This window comes from Antechinus flavipes, chromosome 4, assembly GCF_016432865.1.
Source record: "Antechinus flavipes isolate AdamAnt ecotype Samford, QLD, Australia chromosome 4, AdamAnt_v2, whole genome shotgun sequence".
Taxonomy (NCBI): domain Eukaryota; kingdom Metazoa; phylum Chordata; class Mammalia; order Dasyuromorphia; family Dasyuridae; genus Antechinus; species Antechinus flavipes.
The window spans coordinates 348,286,016-348,307,351 of NC_067401.1; the positions used below are offsets into that span (position 1 = coordinate 348,286,016).

At 35.3% G+C, this 21,336-nt stretch overlaps 1 protein-coding gene across 5 annotated transcripts in view; it reads right to left on the reverse strand.

Moving 5' to 3' along the window:
- The window catches only part of SERAC1 (serine active site containing 1), a 91,898-nt gene that overhangs the window by 69,917 nt on the left and 645 nt on the right, over positions 1-21,336 (reverse strand). For 3 of the 5 annotated variants that reach the window (XR_007953661.1, XM_051998011.1, XM_051998008.1), the window contains exons 1-5: positions 21,182-21,274; positions 16,433-16,524; positions 15,199-15,235; positions 14,253-14,389; positions 3,053-3,142 (exon numbers count right to left, since the gene is read on the reverse strand). Coding sequence is in view for 4 of the 5 variants with exons in the window: in XM_051998011.1 (XP_051853971.1) it covers positions 3,053-3,142; positions 14,253-14,389; positions 15,199-15,235; positions 16,433-16,523 (355 nt within the window). In the remaining variant the exon portion in view is untranslated. Of the gene's footprint in view, positions 1-3,052; positions 3,143-14,252; positions 14,390-15,198; positions 15,236-16,432; positions 16,525-21,177; positions 21,275-21,336 lie in introns of those variants that run through there. The other 2 variants (XM_051998009.1, XM_051998010.1) reach the window with 2 other exon arrangements.

Consider the following 21,336-nt stretch of genomic DNA (forward strand, 5'->3'; position numbering starts at 1 on the left):
AAGAAAAAATAGAAGAATAATAGGACTGCCTGAAAGTTGTGACCAAAAAGAGAACCATGACACTATAATTCAGGAAATAATCCTAGAAAATTGTCCTGGAGTGACAGAACATGAGGGAAAAGTAGAAATACAAAAATTCCACCTGTCACCATCTCAAAGAAATCCTTTGTGAAAAACACAAATTTTAAAACTCTCAGATCAAAGAGAAAATTTTTTAAGACTCAAGAAAAAAACAATTCCAATATGCTGGAGCTACAATTAGAATTGTGCAAGTCTTAGTAGCAGCTACAACAAAAGACCACAGATCTTGGAATCATACCTATCAACAACCAAAAGAGCTAGGCGTATGGCCAAATATATCATATCCAGCAAAATTACCTATAATTTTGAATGAAAATAACGAACATTCAACAAACTTGCAGATTTTCAAAATTTTCTATCAACCAAATCTGAACCTAGCAGAAAATTTAACATATAAGACCCAATATCAAAAAGCAATTTTAACTCAACACAAACTGTTTAAATGTGGACAAATTATTTTTTTTACATGGGAAATATATACTTTATGTTTAAGATTTCTATCAACAATAGTGAATGAGATGAGGTGAGATCTCTCAAGACAGTTCTCCCAAAAGGTGCCTCCTCCTCCTTTCGATTGCTTGCTCAACACGGGAGGACGCCTGCTTCTCGCAAGAATGTACAATAACCTTTTGTTTTGCTCTTAGAGATCTCTCCAGCTTTTTATTAAATGGAGACCACTCATCATTCTGAGCCACACAATAGGAAAAACTCAAAAGAAAGATTAGCAGAGTAAAGGTAAAAATACAAATGAGGTTCAGAGGCGGAACAGACACAAGAGGCATTAGAGGAGGAAGGAATGCTCATAGTTCTGAAAACCTACTCACACTAGTGTGTGGGACAAGTAATGTGGTTTCTCAGAAACTATCTGCTAAAGTATACAAAGCTTTAGGCCTCAGGTTTTTTTTAAGAATGGGGGAGATAGGAGGAGATTGAAGGTAAGTAGAAAAGTGGAAATAAAGTGTAAATTATTAGAAATGATGGGATGAAATGAAATCAACAATCCAAGTAGAAAAGTTAGTTTTGGCAAGGAAAAGGATTACCTTTTCACATGATTAAGAAAGGAAGAAATAGTGACAGATGGCAAGTAAATTTTATGAGTTGAGGAAGAGGGGAGAAAAAAGAACTCTTAGCAAATGTGAAATGGATATAAGTTTCTCAGCTAAGAAGGGCAGCCACAGATAAGGAAGGATGAAAAGATATGAGAAAGCTGCTGCGGTAAGTGAAATATTAAGGAGATGTAAAAATGCCTTCTAGCAGTGAAGCTCTAGATGAGATTATTTAATACAAATACAAATTTGACCTAATGAGACTTTGCAAATATTACCATATTTGAGCCTCACACTGCCAACCTGGGAGATAAGTGGTACTTTTAGCTTCATTTCATAGTTAGAGAAACTAAAGTAAACAGAAATTAAGTAATATGCCCAGGATCACACAGCTAATAAATGTCTGAAATTGAATTTGAACCCATTCCTAACTCCAGTCCCAGCCCTCTATCTACTTCTCTACTTATCTGCCTCCAAAAGTTTTAGGACATTGTAGACTTTAACTGTTTTAACTAAGAGTTGAAGAAAAGAAAGAGAGGAGAGTATAGCCAATGCAATGGTGATGATCTGGGAAGGAACTGAGAGTCCAAGGGCTTGGAGATTACAGTAAGGACAAAGAACATATCCTGGGGCTACAAAGCAGAGAGAGAGATGGAATAATAATAGATTATGATTAGAGAATTTCAAAGTTAAAGACATAGATACTCATATGAGAAGATGATAAAAATGGGATTGCTAAGGAAAAGATGCAATCAAGAAATCTGGTTTTCCAGTGCAAGCCTCAGGACACTTTCAAGTGTTTATAAGGAGATGAGTGATAGAGATAGAGATAGAGATAGAATTCTGGTACAACATAGTACTCAATTAAAGATGATGGATGTGATCAGAAATTGAGGTGTTCAAACAAAATAAAACAAAAAAAAGAAAGACAGGAGGGTAGGAGGGAAAACAAAGAAAAGTGACAGAATAAACCATGAACATTTTAAGAAAACTGGGCAGACATTCAATTAGGAGGAGGTGGAAAGCAGGATAAAAATCAGGCAGGTACTGCTAAAAAGTTACTTACTTATAGATATGTGGGAATTTTCCTCTAATATGCATATATAATCTAAGTCTCCCTGTGTATAGCTTCCAAAAAAAAACTGGGATACTGACAATTCCAAAGAGAAAATGAATTTGGTAAGTGGTTGTGGCAGGCTAAACAAAAAAGAGGATTCACGAGTGATGAAGAGAAAGATAATGTAGAAAGATCTATTTTTTTTTTTACTCTTATCCAATGATAAATAAAATCAATTCTTGCTTTTCACAAACAGATAATCCATTTAGTTTAAAAGCCAAATCAGGAAGATATAAAACATGGTCCTAAGTGGTCGGATGTTAAGCAAAGTTTAAAAAAAAAAAAAGATACTTTTCACCACCACTATTTTCAAAATCCAGGAAATAAGACCATGGGTCCTAACCTAGTTAGCACTAGAATCTTGAAACCATTCTCTTCAATAATACTGCTCATGCTCCAGCTTTCACTACCAAAAAAAAAAAAAAAATTTCCTTCCCCTTGGAGAAAATCCACTGTTGATATGGCTGTCTTAACAACTAAGTTATTAAGAACTTTGTCAGAGATCTATATACGAATGTTATTCATAAAGATTTTCACCTCAGTTTGGCTTACAACTGTGAAAATACTTTCCACAACAGAGTGTTACTAGCAAATTTCATTTGTATTAATAAATATATTTTCCTTAAATGTAGATAATTGCATGTTATGATAACACAACCCTGGAGATAGATATTCTAAAACTTCAGATTTTGAAAATTAAATGCAATCTCCCCAAAATGTTAACCAAGTAATTTTTCAAATATTTCTTTCAAAAAGTTAAGAAAAACAAAATAAATTAACATTATAGAATTGAGTATTAAGCACATACCATCAAAAGGATTCCGGAATAATTTGGCTGATGTTGTCAATACTTTTCTTAATGCTTTGTGAAGTTCCTTCCTTGCCTGGTATGTAATACCTGAATGAAATTAAGTACAGATTTAATTTAAAATAAAGCACTTTTGAAATTTTATGCCTAATAATGACATTATTATTAATTATAGCTAGTAAAACATTACAATTAATGAGTATTATTAATAGCTAATAAGAATTATGATTAACAAAACATTGTGTTTAACTATAAGACAATAAAGAAAAAACACAAATCATACTCCAAGAAACATCACTTAATATAAAAAAGACTAAAACTCACTTGATTTTCTATTCAATAAATATATGTCATATGCCTGTATATGCAAAGCATGATGCTAAATCATTTGGCGCTCAACGTGGGGCCCAAGGACCCTACTTTCACTGAAGAAGTCTCCAGTGACCAGGAACTTAGGTGAGTATAATAGACAAACAGGGAACTTATTTTCTTAAAGACTAAACTAGTAATCTTTTTTGGCTGAAATGGGATAGATACTAGCTAAAGATTCTCCATCCCCCACCCCAACCCCCCCAACCCCACCCAGGAGTGGCGCTACAGAAAGGATGCTTAAGCTAATAGAAGATCAAGGGCTACTTATAACTTGGGAACAGGCAGCTAGACTTCTGGGTACATTAAAATGCACCTCCCTTGGTTCTTAAGAGGAAGAACAAATCTTTCCAGATAATTGGACATTAACTGGGCAACAGCTCTCCGCATATTACAACGAAAACAGTCCTCATTCAATTTCCATCAAGGCATTCTATTTATACAATATAATACAGTTGGCCTTAAGAAACCATATAAGTTATAGAAGAAAAGGAAAAGGCTCTAGGAATAGCCAAACAGGGAAGCCTGAGATAAAGGAGGAAGACAATGAACAGATTAATGACCATATCCCCACAGGGCATGGAGACCTAAGTGAGGCTAGGGAGAGATGTATCAGAATTTCAACACCACACTTTTCCTGTAATTCAACAGTTTAGTTCTTCAGGTCAAGAAAGTAGAAAATACGCTCCTTTTGATATAGAAATCCTCAAAGACCTGAAAAAGGCTTGCACTCTTTATGAGGCTACATCAGCTTATATTAAAATGTTATTACAGAATTTGACTTCTGAAATCTTGACCCCTAATGACTAGGATATGCCTAGAACCTGTACAAAACTACTTGTGGCTTTCTGAATATAGTGAGCTCTGTAGGATACAAGCCCAACAAAATAGTCAAAATGGAGTTAATCCTCCAATCACCTGTGACCAACTAACAGGTGTAGGTCCCTAAGCAGATGTCGCAGTACAGATTAATTATTCCATAGCAGCACATGAGCAAATTGCTGCTAAAGCTATCAAAGCGTGGGCTTCTCTCCACAATAAAGACGACAAGGGTGAGGCCTTCACAAAAATAACACAAGGGCCAAATGAATCCTTTGCTGACTTTGTGGGATGTTTGCAGACAGCTATTACAAGAACAAGAAAATGCAGTAACAGACATTTTGATAAAGCAACTTGCTAAGAAAAATGCTAATGAGGTTTGCAGAAGAATTATACTAGGATTGCACAAGGATGCTCGTTTAGAGGAGCTCATAAGACGCTGTGCCACAGTGGGCACAAATGCTTATTATACCCAAACTATGTTGAATATGAAAAGACAGGGTCCTTCTTGGCAAAGGAATTCTAGAGAAACTCGTAGATGCTTTCAGTGTGGAAAAGTTGGACATTTGAGAGCTCACTGTAGATATGGAGATAGAATGAGAAGACAGGGTGAGAGAATAAAACCCAAAATCCCATGTCCAAAATGTAACCGAGGCTTTCACTGGGCCTCTGAATGTAGATTGATCCAGAGATGAGAGGCAGGACCCAGCTCCAAGGTATCAATCAAAAGATAGGTGGGGCATGATAGCAGCTGAGGTTACACCGGAGAGTCTTTAGAAATTTAGGACTCTGATGTCATCAACCAACAGAAAAGCAATCAGGATTACAGTTAGGGAAGTTACTGGCCTTTTAACACAACAGGGCAGTGTACAGGGCGAACAGCTCCACTATCTTTAGATAATCGCCAGGTGATGTGGAAAGATCCAGAAAGTGGTAAATAGAAGGGCATTAGATAGGTTAACTGCTTGGGGAAGAGGGTTTGCCTGTATTTTTACAGGAAGAGAAGGAATCAAATGGGTGCCTATGAGCCGTATTCGCCTTGTCCATCCCAGAGAGATGGAGCAGACCCTTGAAACAAAGAAGACCCAAGAAATATCGGGTGGTTCTGTTGCTGACTGTGCTCACCACTGAAAGAGCATGGCAGTTATGGCGTTTGATTCATGGACATGGAAAATTGTTGACTTGAAAACCCTCAGGAATCATTGGATTCTCTTAGACATGATAAAATTATTGTAGGAGTTGAAAACCCTCAGGAACCATTGGATTCTTTGAAATGTAAGACTTGAAAGCCCTCAGGAATCACTGGATTTTCTGAGAAATGATAAGACTATTACAGGACTTCAAAATCTGCTGAAGTCTTTGGATTCCCTAACACATAAAAAGACTTTCGCAGGACTTCAAAAACTTGGGGGGATCGTTGGATTCCCTGACATGTGAAGCAATGGACAATAGATTGGTTTGAGACTATCTCTTGGCTGCTGAAAAGGTGTATGTATGACTGCTGTTAACATACCCTCCTTCTAGGACTTCTGACAATCTTTTACAACACCATGTTGATGTATATTGTTTGTTATACCGTTACTTGTGTGTACAATTCATGTTTGTTACACCACATCAAGCCTGCACTGACTGTGGGGAGAGTCATCACTAATAGCCTCTGTGTTATTGCTGTGTGCTTGTGTAATACCTCCCATGCTGATGGGTTTGTGCATAATAAGACCCTTCAGCCCAGAGACCCGTTAGCAACCCCCACTTCCCTTTGGTGCTTTTCATCTCCCTTCCTGAGATGTCAGGGAGGGCGTGATTATCTCCTTTTTAGTGCTTTCACCTCCCTTCCTGAGAAGTCAGGGAGGGTGTGATCACCTCCCCTTGGAACCTCTGACCTTCCTGAGGAATCAGGGATGGCATGACCACCTGTGTTCTAAAACAAAAGAAAGTGGGAGATGTAATGGGTTGAAGCTTGAATTGATACACTGAGGTCCCAAGCACGTGAGGCTAAATAGTAATTGGACCAAACTCTATTAATATATATGCTTGGAGAAAGAATGGCCCCCACCCACTCTTTGTGCAAGTTCTGATGTGTTGTATAGGAAATGATGATTTTAGTGGGTAGAGGCAGGGGAGTGGAGAAGGAAGCGGTAAGGGAGACTGCTGGCTGGTGTCTTGACACAGCTGCTCACATTGCTATCGCAACTGCCCTTCACCTCCGATCCCCTTTTCACCTGCAATCCCCCTTCACCTCTGCTAGCTGGCTTCCTGTCGCAGCTGCCCATATTGCTATCGCAATCCTTCTTCACCTCTACTGAGAATAAAGATTGAAGATTTTTCCCTTAACCTGAATTCCTGACTCCGGCTGATTTTAAATACGCGGTCATCACACTAAACAACACAAAATCACTGTTCTCAAGGAGCTTATAATCTAATTCCTTCACACAACTATCATTACTGCTAATTGGAATCACAGAGGGCATAAGGTTACAGGCTAAAAAGTAAGATTTCTAAAATCTAGAGAAAAACACATGAGAATCTCCACACCAAAGGCAGGATTCACTGTCTAGAAATAGCTTTCCTCAAAGTAATCCATTTTACATTGCAATTTATAGAGAGTTAACTTGTGAAACTTAAGCAGAACCAGCAAAGGAAACTATCAACTCCAAATAGGATATGTTGCCATCATTTAGAGTCAGACGTAAGAATCAACATAAAAGAGATGAAATTAACCACGTAAAAAATAGATAATTTATTAATATTTTAGCAATGAGATGAAGATGTTGCAGAAACATATAAGAAGATATTCATACATCAATGACCTGTGATTCTCCTCAGGATAAGAATTCCTTCCATCACTGCAGAATCCAGTCCATCTATAGACTGACTATGCTTTTATTTTTTAAAAAACAACAAGAAGAAAAAACAAACTAAAGTCTATCCATCTTGTCCATCACACTGGAAGTTACCCACAAGTCCAATTCCACTACCAATTGTCACAGGAACTTTGACCTGCTCCATTTCTGATGTATAGGCCAGCCAGTTTGTCTCTTCTTAGGCAATTTGGTGGTCCAACATTGGGACACACCATATCAATATTTAGTTCAGACACCTGATTAGCATAGCCCATTGTACCTCAGAATTCTCAAGTTCAAGAGATCCCTCAATCTCCTTCTTCTAGGTAGCTGGCATTACAGATGTGTACCACTATGGCTGATTATAACCTAAAATCTTAAGGCTTGTCAGAGGTGCCAAAACTTGCCAATGGTCACACTGCTATTAGGTGTGAAAAACACAGGTCTTCCTAACTCCAAATCAGCATTCTACCCACTGGGTATATTGACATATGTCATAAACAGATACCAAACAAAATTATAACTAATGTAAGATAACTATAATCTAATGATTTTAATATGTCATAACAAGAGGGTGGTAGCCTACATGGTAGCTACAAAGAGAAAAGAGACAAAGATTGAAAGATTGTCAGGATTTACTCAACATAGTTTAAGGGAACACAGTACAGAGAAGAGATGCTGAACTTGCAGTTTATGGGACTTCAGTTTGAATTCTTGCCATCACTCATTTCCTATGCCACCTTTAGAAAAAGGCTTAATCTCTCTGGAATCAACTTCCTTATTTGTAAAATTAAATAATTTGGACTAAATGGTATTTTCCAGTTCTAAATTTATGACCTTAAGTATTTCAATTTACTCTTTGAGTATATATCTCAGTTCTAATTTCAAAAACTGATTGTATATTTTTTCAATGAAGGCAATTAAATATAAAGCTGTCATTTTTATATTTTTGGGCTTTCTAAACAAACTGAGTCAAAGTTATTAAGAGGAACCCAGTCTCCTCGTACATCTCTCAAAAAAAAAAAAAAGTTCATTTTGTAAAAGCCACAAAGAAAAAAAAAAAAGGCTGCCAAAAAAACCCTTAAAATATCCCCAAATTTTAAAAATTATTAGAATAGAATGGTAATTTTTAAAAATGCAAACCAATTAAAATCAGCTAAAATGCCAGAGACAGAAAAAAAAAAAAAAAACACCAAAAGCTGTCCCAAAAGATATTCTCAAATAGGTAAATTATACATTTAAAAAGTTAATAAAGAATTAGTCATTTGTTTCCAGCCTCAAATCTTACTTGTCTTCATTTTGCTTTGGGGAGTTACATATTTGAGGTAAAGATAAAAGACCCAAATTTTGATCTTTAGCCATTTTCCAGGAAGATAATCCTATAAATAATATTCCCTAAGAATAAACAGTTCATACCTGCCAGCTAGAGGAGTGGGTGGGGGAAAGTGGGGATAATTTAGAACAGAAGGCTTTGCAAGGGTCAATGTTGAAAACTTTCCTATGCATATGTTTTGTAAATAAAAACCTTTAATAAAAAATCTAAAATACATCTAAATTACATCACTAATTTGTATCAAAAAATACTAGAAAGTACAGGAATAAATAGAGCTTGCCTTAAAATGATAAATTCTAGTCAAAGGACATGAACAGACAATTTTCAGATGACGAAATTGAAACTATTTCCCCTCACATGAAAGAGTGTTTCAAATCACTATTGATCAGAGAAATGCAAATTAAGACAACTTTGAGATGCCACTACACACCTGTCAGATTGGCTAAGATGACAGGAAAAAATAATGATGAATGTTGGAGGGGATGCGGGAAAACTGGGTCACTGATGCATTGTTGGTGGAGTTGTGAACGAATCCAACCATTCTGGAGAGCAATCTGGAATTATGCCCCCAAAGTTATCAAACTGTGCATACTCTTTGATCCAGCAGTGCTACTACTGGGCTTATACCCCAAAGTGATACTAAAGAAGGGAAAGGGACTGTATGTGCCAAAATGTTTGTGGCAGCCCTCTTTGTAGTGGCTAGAAACTGGAAAATGAATGGATGCCCATCAATTGGAGAATGGTTGGGTAAATTGTGGTAAATGAATGTTATGGAATATTATTGTTCTGTAAGAAATGACCAGCAGGATGAATACAGAGAGGCTTGGAGAGACTTACATGAACTGATGCAAAGTGAAAAGAGCAGAACCAGGAGGTTATTATACACTTCAACAATGATACTGTATGAGGATGTATTCTGATGGAAGTGGATTTCTTCAATAAAGAGAAGATCTAACTCAGTTTCAATTGATCAATGATGGACAGAAGCAGCTACACCCAAAGAAAGAATACTGGGAAATTGAATGTCAACTGTTTGCATTTTTGTTTTTCTTCCCAGATTATTTTTACCTTCTGAATCCAACTCTCCCTGTGCAACAAGAGAACTGTTCGGTTCTGCACACACATATTATATCTAGGACATACTGTGACATATTTAGCATGTATAAGACTGCTTGCCATTTGGGAGAGGGGATAGAGAGAGGGAGGGAAAAAGTCGGAACAGAAGTGAGTGCAAGGGATAATGTTGTAAAAATTACCCAGGCATGGGTTCTGTCAATAAAAAGTTATAATTATTAAAAAGAAAAAAAATGATAAGTTCTATCTAAAATCATCAACAAGCATTATCTATAACAAAGATAAGTCAGAGCCCTTCCCAATAAGATCAAAGATGAAGCTAAGATGTCCATTATCACCATTATTAGTTATATATAATAGCTATACCCATAAGAAAAAGAAATTCCAGGAATAAAAAAGAGGCAATGAGGAAATGAAACTATCATTTTTTGCAGATATGGTAGTATGCTTTAAAAAATCAACTAAAAAACTATTTAAAAGAATGAACAACTTTAGCAAATTTGTAGTATATAAAATAAATTCATAGAAATCATCAGCATTTCTATATATAAAATCCACAAACTCCAAAAATAAGAGATAAATTCCATTTAAAATAACTGCAGGCAACATAAAATACCTGGGAATCTGTCAAAAAAAAAAAACAGGAAATATATGAACACAATCATAAAACATTTTTCATACAAATAAAATTAGATCTAAAGAATTGGAAAGATATTACTTGCTCATGGATGAACTAAGCCAATATAATAAAAATGACAATTTTACCTAAATTTATTTATTCAGTGCCATACCAAACAGAATACTCCCAAAAATAATAACAAAATTCATCTAAAAAAAATTCAAGAATATAAAGGGAATTAATGACAAAAAAAAAAAAAAATGCAACGGAAAGTAATCTGGACACATCAGATCTCAAACTATATCATAAAAGCTGTAATCATCAAAACTATCTGGTACTAGCTAAGAAACAGAGTGGTAGATTATTGGAATGGATTACATATACAATACAGAGTAGTAAATAACCCTAGTAATCTACTGTTTGATAAACATAAAAACCCAAATTTCTGAAATAACTCACTATTTGACAAAAACTACTGGGAAAACAAGAAAACATGGCAGATACTAGATATAGACCAATATCTTAAATTGTATTATCAAGATAAGATCAAAATGGGTATATGATTTAGACATAAAGGGTGATACCATAAATAAATCAGAAGAACAAAGAATAGTCTGTCAAATCTATGGAGAAAGTAAAAATTTATGCCCAAACAAGAAATAAAATGAATAATTTTGAACATATTAAATTGAAAAGGGGTTACACAAACAAAACTAATACAATCAACATTACAAGGAAAGTAGAAAGCTGGGAAACAATTTTTATAGCAAATGTATCTGAACAAAAGGCTCATTTTTAAATAGAGAACTGAGTCAAATTTATAAGAATATAAGTCATTCTCGAATTGATAAGTAATCAAAGAATATGAACAGGCAGTTTTCAAAGAAATCAAAGCTAACTATAGACTTTTGAAAATATGCTTTAAATCACTACTAAATAGGGAAATACAAATTAAAACAACTCTGAGATACTACTTCACACCTATCAGATTGACAAAAATGATAACTGTTGGAGAGGATGTGGGAAAATTGATATACTAATGCACTATTGGTGGAGTTGTGAACTAATCCAACAATTTGGAACTATGCACAAAGAGCAATCAAACTGCATACTCTTTGAATCAACATTACCACTACTAAATTTTAAGGGAAAAAAAAAAACCTTACAGCAGTTTTTTTGATAGCAAAGAATTGGAAATTGAGGGAATGTCCATTAATAGTTTATAAGACATGATGAGCGGATGGACTTCAGAAAAATCTGGAAAGATTTATATAAACTAATGCAAAGTGAGCAGAACCAGAACACTGTGCACAGTAATAGCAACATTGTACAATGATCAATTATGAATGACTTAGCTATTCTTAACAACACAATGATCCAAGACAATTCCAAAGGAGTCATGATGAAAATTGCTATTCACATCTAGAGAAAGAACCGATGGAGTCTGAACACAGATTACAGGATCCTATTTTTATTTTATTTTTCTAGTGGTTTTCTTTTTTTAGGTCTATTTCTTATTTCACAACATAAGTAATATATAAACAGATTTTCCATGATTGCATATATATAACTTGTATCACACTGCTTACTCTCTTAGGGAAGGGTGAGGGGAAGGAAGAAAGGAGAAAATTAGGAACTCAAATTTTTAATGAATTTTAAAATTTTGTTTTACATGTAATTGTAAAAAATAAAATACTATTAAAAAAAGAATAAGCACTTCATCTTCCACATGCGAATTAACTGTTTAGACTTTACTTAAGCCCTTTACTTAAACATTATAAAATGCTTCAACAAAGCAGTATATTTGGTATGCTGGTAAATGTTTTAATAACTCTCCAAAGGGGAAGCTGAGAAGGAAGTACACACAACGTACTTTTAAGATTACTCTTAATTCTGCTTAATACTTAATACTTAATGTATAAATGTCACGAGCTCATTGATTTAAAAAAAAAAAAAAGATTGACCTGCACAAAATAATGAAAAATGAAATGAGCAGAATCAAAAGAACATACTATAACAGCAATATTATTTTAAGAATAACTTTGATAGCACAGAACTGGAAATTATGGGGATGCCCATCAATTGGGGAATGACTAAACAAATTATGATGTATATTCATAATGGAATACTATTCTGCCATGAGAAATGAGCTTGATGATTTTAGAAAAACATGGAAAAACTTACAATAATGAAGAACAAAATGATCAGGACTTAAAGAGTATTCTTGTAAACAGTAACAGCAACACATTTTGAGAACAACTTTGAGTGACCAAGTCATTCTATTTATAAATATTCAAATTAACTAAAAAGGTCCAATGAAGGAAGATGTTATCTGCATCCAGAGAAAGACCTGATTTTTTTCACATATAGATATATAATTAAAACTCTATATATGTACACACACACACACACACACACACACACACACACACTTGTGTCTAATAGCAGCCATCTCATGGAGAGGGGGAGGAGAGAAAAAAAAAGAAAGTTAGATGTTAACTATTACATATTTAAAAGAAATAACAAGTTGTATGTAATAGATTTGCAGTTTCTTTTTAAAATATTCTTTTTTTCTGGTTACACATATATATTAATTGTTTAAATAGACATGTCTTTATGAATCATGTTGGGAGAGAAAAATCAGAACAAAAAGGAAAAATCTTGAGAAGAAAAGAAAAAGAAAAAAGTTAACATACTTATGTGTTGATTTACATTCATTCTCCATAGTTCTCTCTCTGTATGCAGATGGCATTTTCTATCCAAAGTTTATTGGGATTACCTTGAATCACTGAACTGTAAAGAACCAAGTCTTTTACAATTGATCATCACATAATTTTGCTGTTATTTTGTATACTGTATTCCTGGTTCTAATTGTTTTGCTCAGTATCAATTCATGTAAATCTTTCCAGGCCTTTCTAAAATTATCTTTTTCATGATTTTTTACAAAACAATAATATTCCCATTATACTTTAATATGTCATAACTTATTCAACCATTCCCCAACTGATGGGCATCTACTCATTTTCCAATTCTTTGCTACCACAAAAAGAGCAGCTACAAACATTTTTGCATATGTGGGGTCCTTTTCCCTCCTTTATGATTTTCTTAGGATACATATGCAGTAATGACATTGCTAGATTAAAGGGTATGCATAGTTTGATGGCGCTTTGGGCATACTTCAAAATTGCTTTCCAGAATGATTGGATCAGTTCACAATTCCAGCAACAATACATCAGTGTCCCAATTTTCACACATCTCCTCCAACGTTTATCATTTTCTTTTCCTGTCATTTTAGCCAATCTGAGAGATGTGAAGTACCTCAGAGTTGTCTTAATTTGCATTTCTCTAATCAATAGTGATTTGAAGCATTTTTTATATAACTACATATAGCTTTAATCTTATCATCTGAAAATTGTCTGTTCATATAGTTTGATCATTTATCAATTGAGGAATGACCTGTATTCTTATAAATTTGATATAATTCTTAGAAAATAGAATATAGTGAATAAAAAAGCAACCTAAATCAAGAAGTACTGGGCCTACTACACTTTCAGAAATATAAGGGCTGTTTGATGCTGGGCAAATCACTTAAGTTCTCCATCCCTTTGGCAAGAGCAGTTTTCTACTAAGAGATTCCTTATACCAAAAAAAATGTTGAAATATATTTTGAACGTTCATTTGAATCTGGTAGACTCAAAGCCCATCTGCAAAGAATGTTCCATTTCCCTAGCCTAACCTCATCCTATGAGCAGAGAACTTTTCCCAGACCTCCATACCAGGATGAAAAAAAAAAAAAACAAAATACAATTATTTCTCAATCTGAAACACCATCCTAACATAAGCTATCCTTTCTGGCTAAAATATATGTAGAATATTCACCTTTTCCAGATTAGAAGTGGAAAAGAGTTTTTGCTTGGTTCTAAGTTACATAGAACCACCATGATGAGCTCTTTTAGCACAGGTCTTGAAAACAAGGGTTAGATAATCCTGATAAATCATCCAAATGAATTTATTAACAAAATCATTCTTCTTCAAATAGTTTCTAAATTTAACTCAATAGCTATCTTACATGTTAGAGAAAGGCTATTATAATTCTGATTTTAAAGTACTTTAAATACAAACATACTTTCCCCATAAACTTACCTTGATTTTCTCTTTTATCAAAAGAAACAGCATCTAAATATATATATGACTTCAATTTTTCCTTTTCAACTACTTGAGTATCTAGCGTCACAGATTTCTTCAAGGCCAGAACTTCATAGGTAATAAATAAAGAACCTCTTTAAAAGATAACAAAAAACAAAAAACCTGATGTAAACTTGGTATGTCAGCATAAAAAAGCTATAATTTTTGAGATGGCATTTAAATCAATTTTAACATTAAGTTAACATCTAAGAACTAAATGTATATCTCCTATTTATAATGATTTACAATTGTTCCAGGAATCTCTTGAAAGCCCAACCAGAATAGGCTCAGAATTTAAATCACATCTTCTACTGTTTCAGAACTGCTTCTAAATTTCTATATGTATCTTAAACCAGAAAGATTAGGCAAACAAACATATCAATTGGCTTCATGGGATCAGAGATCAAAAGTGAAAAGGGACCTCAGTGGTCATTGAATCTAAACACTACCTAAGCAGTTAGGTAACTTGCCCCAGATGATAAATGTATTATCATAAGTGAGGCAGGAAGACAGTTCAGTCTCCAGACTCAGTATTTTTTCCACTGGACTATGCTGATTTTCCAGGCTCAAGACAGTCAATGAAGATGACATTAAAAAAAAAAAAAAAAAAAACTTTATGTTGGGGCAGCTCCCTGGCTCAGTATACAGAGCACCAGCCCTGAAGTCAGGAGGACCTGAGTTCATACCTGGCTTCAGACACTTAACATTTCCTAGCCATGTGATCCTGGACAAGTCACTTAACTCCAATTGCCTCAGCAAAAAAACAAACAAAAAGATCATTTAGCATATATAGATAAAACTAAAAAGTTATACATTAAAGCTCATTATTTTTTTGAATTACTTCTATAGAAAACAATGATTTAAAATTCTAGTACGAGCAAAATTAAGTATCATAGATACTTACCCTAGAATAAGTGGTCCAGTAAATTTTATAATATTTCCTTTAAGAAGAAGAAAAAATAATTAACACTTACAAAGACTTGACTGAACACTAACAGAAGTATGATTTTCTATCAAAACCAGATCTAAATAGGTAAGGATTTCTGTCATCTTCCTTTAGGAGGACAAACTGACATCATCAGTACACAGGTTCCTAATTTTTAACCCAGTCTAATTTATAGCTCTACAGAATAAATACATATGTCTAATATTTCTACAGATTCTATTTTTACCCAACCAGCAATTCCTCCTCTTCTCTTTCCCATCATTCCACTAAATACTCTCAGATTCATACTCAAATAAGAATTATAAAACTTTAGTTTTATAATTTATAATTTATAAGTTGGGGACTGGCAGTAACTACATAACTACATTCTCATAACTGTACTCACGGATATCTTTCCAGGACAGATCACTTTTTTGAGGGTTTGTTGCAGTGCCTATCCTTCAGCAAAAAATTACACAACAAGTTGCCAGGGACATTCTGTGCAGAGTAAGTCCTTTAGGAGGACAAACTGACATCATCAGTACACAGGTTCCTAATTTTTAACCCAGTCTAATTTATAGCTCTACAGAATAAATACATATGTCTAATATTTCTACAGATTCTATTTTTACCCAACCAGCAATTCCTCCTCTTCTCTTTCCCATCATTCCACTAAATACTCTCAGATTCATACTCAAATAAGAATTATAAAACTTTAGTATTAGAAAGAACTTTATAAGTCATCTATGCCAATCTCCTACCCAATATAAGGAATCTCTTCAATAAGATTCTCAGCAAAGGGGGAAGGAACACAGCTTAGCAAATGTCCAAACAGCTTTGGACTAATGGACAGGCTGGGAGAAGACAACTAGTGGTAGGTTACAAAAAACCTGGGACCCTCCTCCTTTTTCTTCAATCTCCTGACACATGAAATATTTTATCTAATAAGGCTACACTGAGAAGAACATCCAAACTTAAATACAAAATAATTTTTCCCATAAACAGAATATTAGAAATTGAGGTTAAGATGCATAGCATTATTTAGATATATTAAAGTTAAATGACCTGTTGTGAGAATATCACTTTGCACAGTATTACTTTTATGTGAAATTATAGTATATCCCAATTTCTAAACCACTGGCTTACAAAGCAAACACTTATAAGTTGGGGACTGGCAGTAACTACATAACTACATTCTCATAACTGTACTCACGGATATCTTTCCAGGACAGATCACTTTTTTGAGGGTTTGTTGCAGTGCCTATCCTTCGGCAAAAAATTACACAACAAGTTGCCAGGGACATTCTGTGCAGAGTAAATGATACAGGTTATTTAATTTATACTTTATAACCATTTCTCCTAAAACTAGAATCTAACATACCATAGCAAGAGAAACCCTTTTTGAATTGAAAGAGTATAATTTTTCTGCACTAGGAAAAACCCCACCACCACCTTAATAAAACAAGTTTGCTTTTCCTTAAGCATTCATTTCTCTGAGGAAAAAAAAAAATCCATATTTAATTAAAACAGACTTCACAGAATAGTTTATTTTCTAGCACAGACTTCTTCAAGTTGCATCCACTTGTAAAATACCAAGCGAAGAAAGGAGGTAGAGTCCAGCTTGTAGAGTAGCAGGAAGCAGTTATAGCCAGCTCCCCCATAAAACTCCTCCAAACAAATTTTTAAAAATGCATCAGACCAAAACTAGATGCAGAAATCTAAGAAAAACTCACAGTAAGTTATTTTTCCACCCCAAACTGGCATAAGAAGAAAGACAAGAGATGCATGTTGCAAGAAGCACTCTAGCACAAGGGAGAAGCCATGCTCCAGGACAAGAACAAGTCCCAGATCCACCCAAACAGAAAGAAATGTCATTTGGAAGCTCTGACACTTCTTACTCAGTTCCAGATAGCATTCTGAGGGTAAAGTATAGCCCCAGATACTAAGTAGCAAGTTCAGAAGTAATTAGCAGCAGTGTAGCTCAGTCAAGAAGAACAGAGCAGGATCTCAGTTCTATTATGTTAGAAAAATAACCAGGTTAAGAATAGGGAGCCTACAGTTGTATAATTCTGAACCTGTAGAGGTTCCAAGCTGGCTGAGAGTGGCTAAGCCCAATAGCAGTCTACAATTGCTCAGACCCAAAGGGTAAAAGAAAAAGCAATTATACAATACCTACTATATATTGCTAAACACTTTACAAATATTTCATTTGATGCTCATATGGGGTAGGGGTTCAGAGATTAAGTGATTTGACCAGTCATACAGCAAATGTTAGAGATAAAATTTGAATTCAGATCTTCCTGGTTCTAGGGCCAGCAGTCTATTCATTATACTATCTGGTAACCAACCCAAACCCAGGTTAGGAACATGTAGACTTGGGGGGGTGGAGGGTGAGGAGGAGGGAAAGGGGAATAATCAGACTTTACCCTAGATCTAACTACTCAAAGAGCACTAAAAATTGAAGGTTCTCAAACTTTGTTGTCCCAAGATCCTAGAATAAGAAAATGCTCAATATCCCAAGTAAACAGCCCTAGGACCAGCTCAGACCTTCCCTCTAGAAGTGTATAAGGCCTGGTCCTAATAACCAAAAATCAGAAAGTAGACTGACAAAATGAGCAAAAAAAGGATCTTGCCATAAAATGTTATTGTGGTGATAGAGGTGGTCAAGATATAAATTCAAAAAAAAAAAGATAAAGACCCAAAAAACCTACAAAACTCAAAGATAAGTACACACAAATTCAAATATAATTCCCAAAACTGATGAAAGGTTGTTGTTGTTTTTTTTTTTTTAAGTTTAAAATGTTTTTGTAAATGAAGTGAAAGCACTAGGAAAAAACTGAAAAAAATTAGAACTATGGAAAAAGAAATTTTTGGAAAATAAATTAACATCTTGGCACAGGAGGTACAAAATCTTGTCCAAACAACAAACTCCCTGAAAATCAGAATAGATCAAATAAAAGCTATAAGACAATAGGAAATGTTAAAACAAAGTCAAAAAAAGTTAAAAAATATAAAGTATCTCTTAGTAAAAATAACTGACCAAAACAGATTAAAGAAAAAAAAAAGTAAGAAGCACTGATCATAACAAACCAAAGACAAACTATTTACATTCTAGTATTGGGAGATAATGTGTTTCCTCTAAACCTTTTATATCATCAGAGTTCATAGAGGGAATCTAATTAGACAAACTGTCTATTATGTCCTAATGGTCTTAAAGAAGAATGGAAAGGGAGAAGAGGAAAGGACTAACAGAAAAGAGAGAGGAAGGATATAAAAATAAAATCTTAGAAGGGATGAATTCGGGAGAGACAAAGTAGAGAGTAGGATTAATGAGTTAAGTAAGAGAGAGGTAGAAAGATTCCTCACCACCAATGATTTTTGTGGAATCAGAAACACTACAATTAAAGTAAAAAAACATAATAACCATAGGTTACTACTTCTTGTTAAATTATTTTGGTAAAAATTACTTTGTTTCACATATATAGAAAATAAGTATAAATATAACTTTATGAATCATTGTATAATATACTGAACATTTATGTGTTCATTTTTAATGATTATCCCTAAGTTTCACATGTCCCACAAACAAAACTTATCCTAAAACATTGCATGGCTCCACTACTGACTACAATTCTATAATTATCTGTAGTTAAAGAATAAAAGGCTATAGACAAGAGTCATCAGATTCCCTTAGATACCAATAAAGTCCTGAAAGGTATGTATTATTTACTGTACTGTTTTTATCTCCAGCCCTCCAGATCATTTAGTACAGTACTCTACCCTAAATTGTAATCCATAAATGCTGCCCAATGACCCTAAAAGCTACTGGCAAATAAAATCATACTTCCTTGGAAATAGATAAAAACTGTGTTCTTCGGGCTTTTAAAAAAAACAAGAACAAAAAAGTCCATAACTTATGTAGGATAAAAGTGATTTTTCAATTCTTAGGAATTTTGAATCTTTTTCAATTTTTAATTATCCCTCTCAGCTTCCTTTTCTGACTTATCAAGCTCAGTGTAGATTCCTCTTTTCTCTTCATATTCCCTCATTAGAAGGCCTTATTAGCTTCCAGGAACTCAATTACCATTTCTATGCAGGTGACTCCTTCAGAGACTTTAGTTAGTCTCCTCCTGATTTCCAAAACTACACTCAAAACTATCTTACAGGACACTTCAAAATGAATGTCCATCAGCATGCATCTCAAATTCTTTTTTTTTTTTCATTCATTCATTTATCTAACAGACATTTATTGGATTTTAAGGTACTTTTTTTTTTTTAATTTATTATTTTTTTAATAGCCTTTTATTTACAAGTTATATGTATAGGTAACTTTACAGCATTGACAATTGCCAAACCTCTTGTTCCAGTTTTCCCCCTCCTTCCTCCCACCCCTTCCCCCAGATGGCAGGATGACCAGTAGATGTTAAATATATTCAAGTATAAATTAGATACACAATAAGTATACAGCATCTGAAATTCAAGATCAATCTCCCTCAAAACTATTATTGTTGAAAATATTCCTTGCCTTCTAGTCATCCAAGGTTCAAGACCTTAGTATTACCTTATGAAAATGAAAATAATTTCCTAAAGAACAGATATGTAAGCTACATCCTCTTGGAAAGTAATTTTCAGTGATCCCCTATTATTTCAAGGATCATATTTAACACCTCTATCTGGCATTCATTTCTTCACAATTCTCCCTTCCAATCTTCTACATTGCTCTCCTGCATGTACTGTGATCCAGCCACACTGGTTTTACTCACTGGTAAGGAAGGTATTCCATCCTATCTTCACTTCCCATCTTTGCATGCAAGGGCCACTTTATCCTCTATACTTGGTTCTTTATACCTGGTAGGAATTCCCTCTTTACCTGCACTTCTTGGAATTCCCAGTGAATTCAAATGCTACCTTAATCATAAAGCCTTTCCTGATCTTCCCAGGTGGCAGAAACTTCCTTCCCCCGTATTCTATTCATCTGGTACATATTATACATATACTTATATATGGACATGTCTTCCTCATTAAAATGTACATTCCTTGAAGACTGGGACTGTTTCAAATTTTGTCTTTGCATGGCCATTATTTAACACAAATGACTGGAACTTAGGAGGGAGTTAATGTTTAGTGAATGACAAGTTAATGAGGAGCTCAGCGTCATAAGAGTTTAGTGTATCTGCATTAGATATTACCGGTGACTTTGGAGAACGAGACAGAGGTAGAGAGAGAGAGAGAGGAAAGGAGGAACAGAGACAGACAAGAGAAAGTAGGAGGGAGAGAAACAGAGGCAGAGAAGGAAGAGACAAACAAGAAACAAAAAGAAAAGAGAAAAAGAGTGGGAGAAAGATAACAGGGACAGACAGGAAGGGAGAGAGAGGCGAGAAACAGGAGACAGAAAGGGGAGAGAGACAAGAGACAAAAAGAAAGAGAAACAGAGTCAGGAGGGGGCAGAAAATGAAGAGAAACAGCTACACAGAAGGGGAGAGAAACACATAAGTGACAGGGAAAAAAAAGAGACGGGAAAGGATTGCAGTAAAGTTTGATCGAGGAAATCTGATTGCATGGAAATAAGTGAAAGGGAGGTGAAAAAAAAGCGCAACAAGTGCAGACAGCTTTTTTCTAGGAATTTGATTGGAGCGAGCGGAACCGAGGCAAAAGAAAGCAGGCAAAGGCGCGCACGCGCACACAAACACGAGCCAGCGCACAGCTGAACACGCCACGCCCCCTCCCTGGACTCTCAGTCAGTTAAGGGCAAGGGTTGGCAGGGCAAGGCCGGGCAAGTCCAGAGCCAGTCTCAGAGAGGCAGTTGGGGAGTCCCTCCCGCCCCCACAACATCTCAAACGGCCGTGCTCTGATTGCCCCGCTCCATCACGATTTTACGTAACCGAGACTCCCCGGCCTCGGCCCCCGACAGAGCCACAGCTGACGCCCTCTCGCCCTTCCCCCCTCCCTGTTACCTACCTACCTGGCAGTGGCTTGCGGATCTTTCCCTCCCCGAACCGAACGAGACCTGGAAACGAGGTGGGGGAGGGAAGAGGGGAAGGGGAAGGGGAAAGACCCTCCCCTGATCTACTCCAGGGGCCTGGAAGCCCTCCGCCACCGGCGCGGGCACGTAACCCC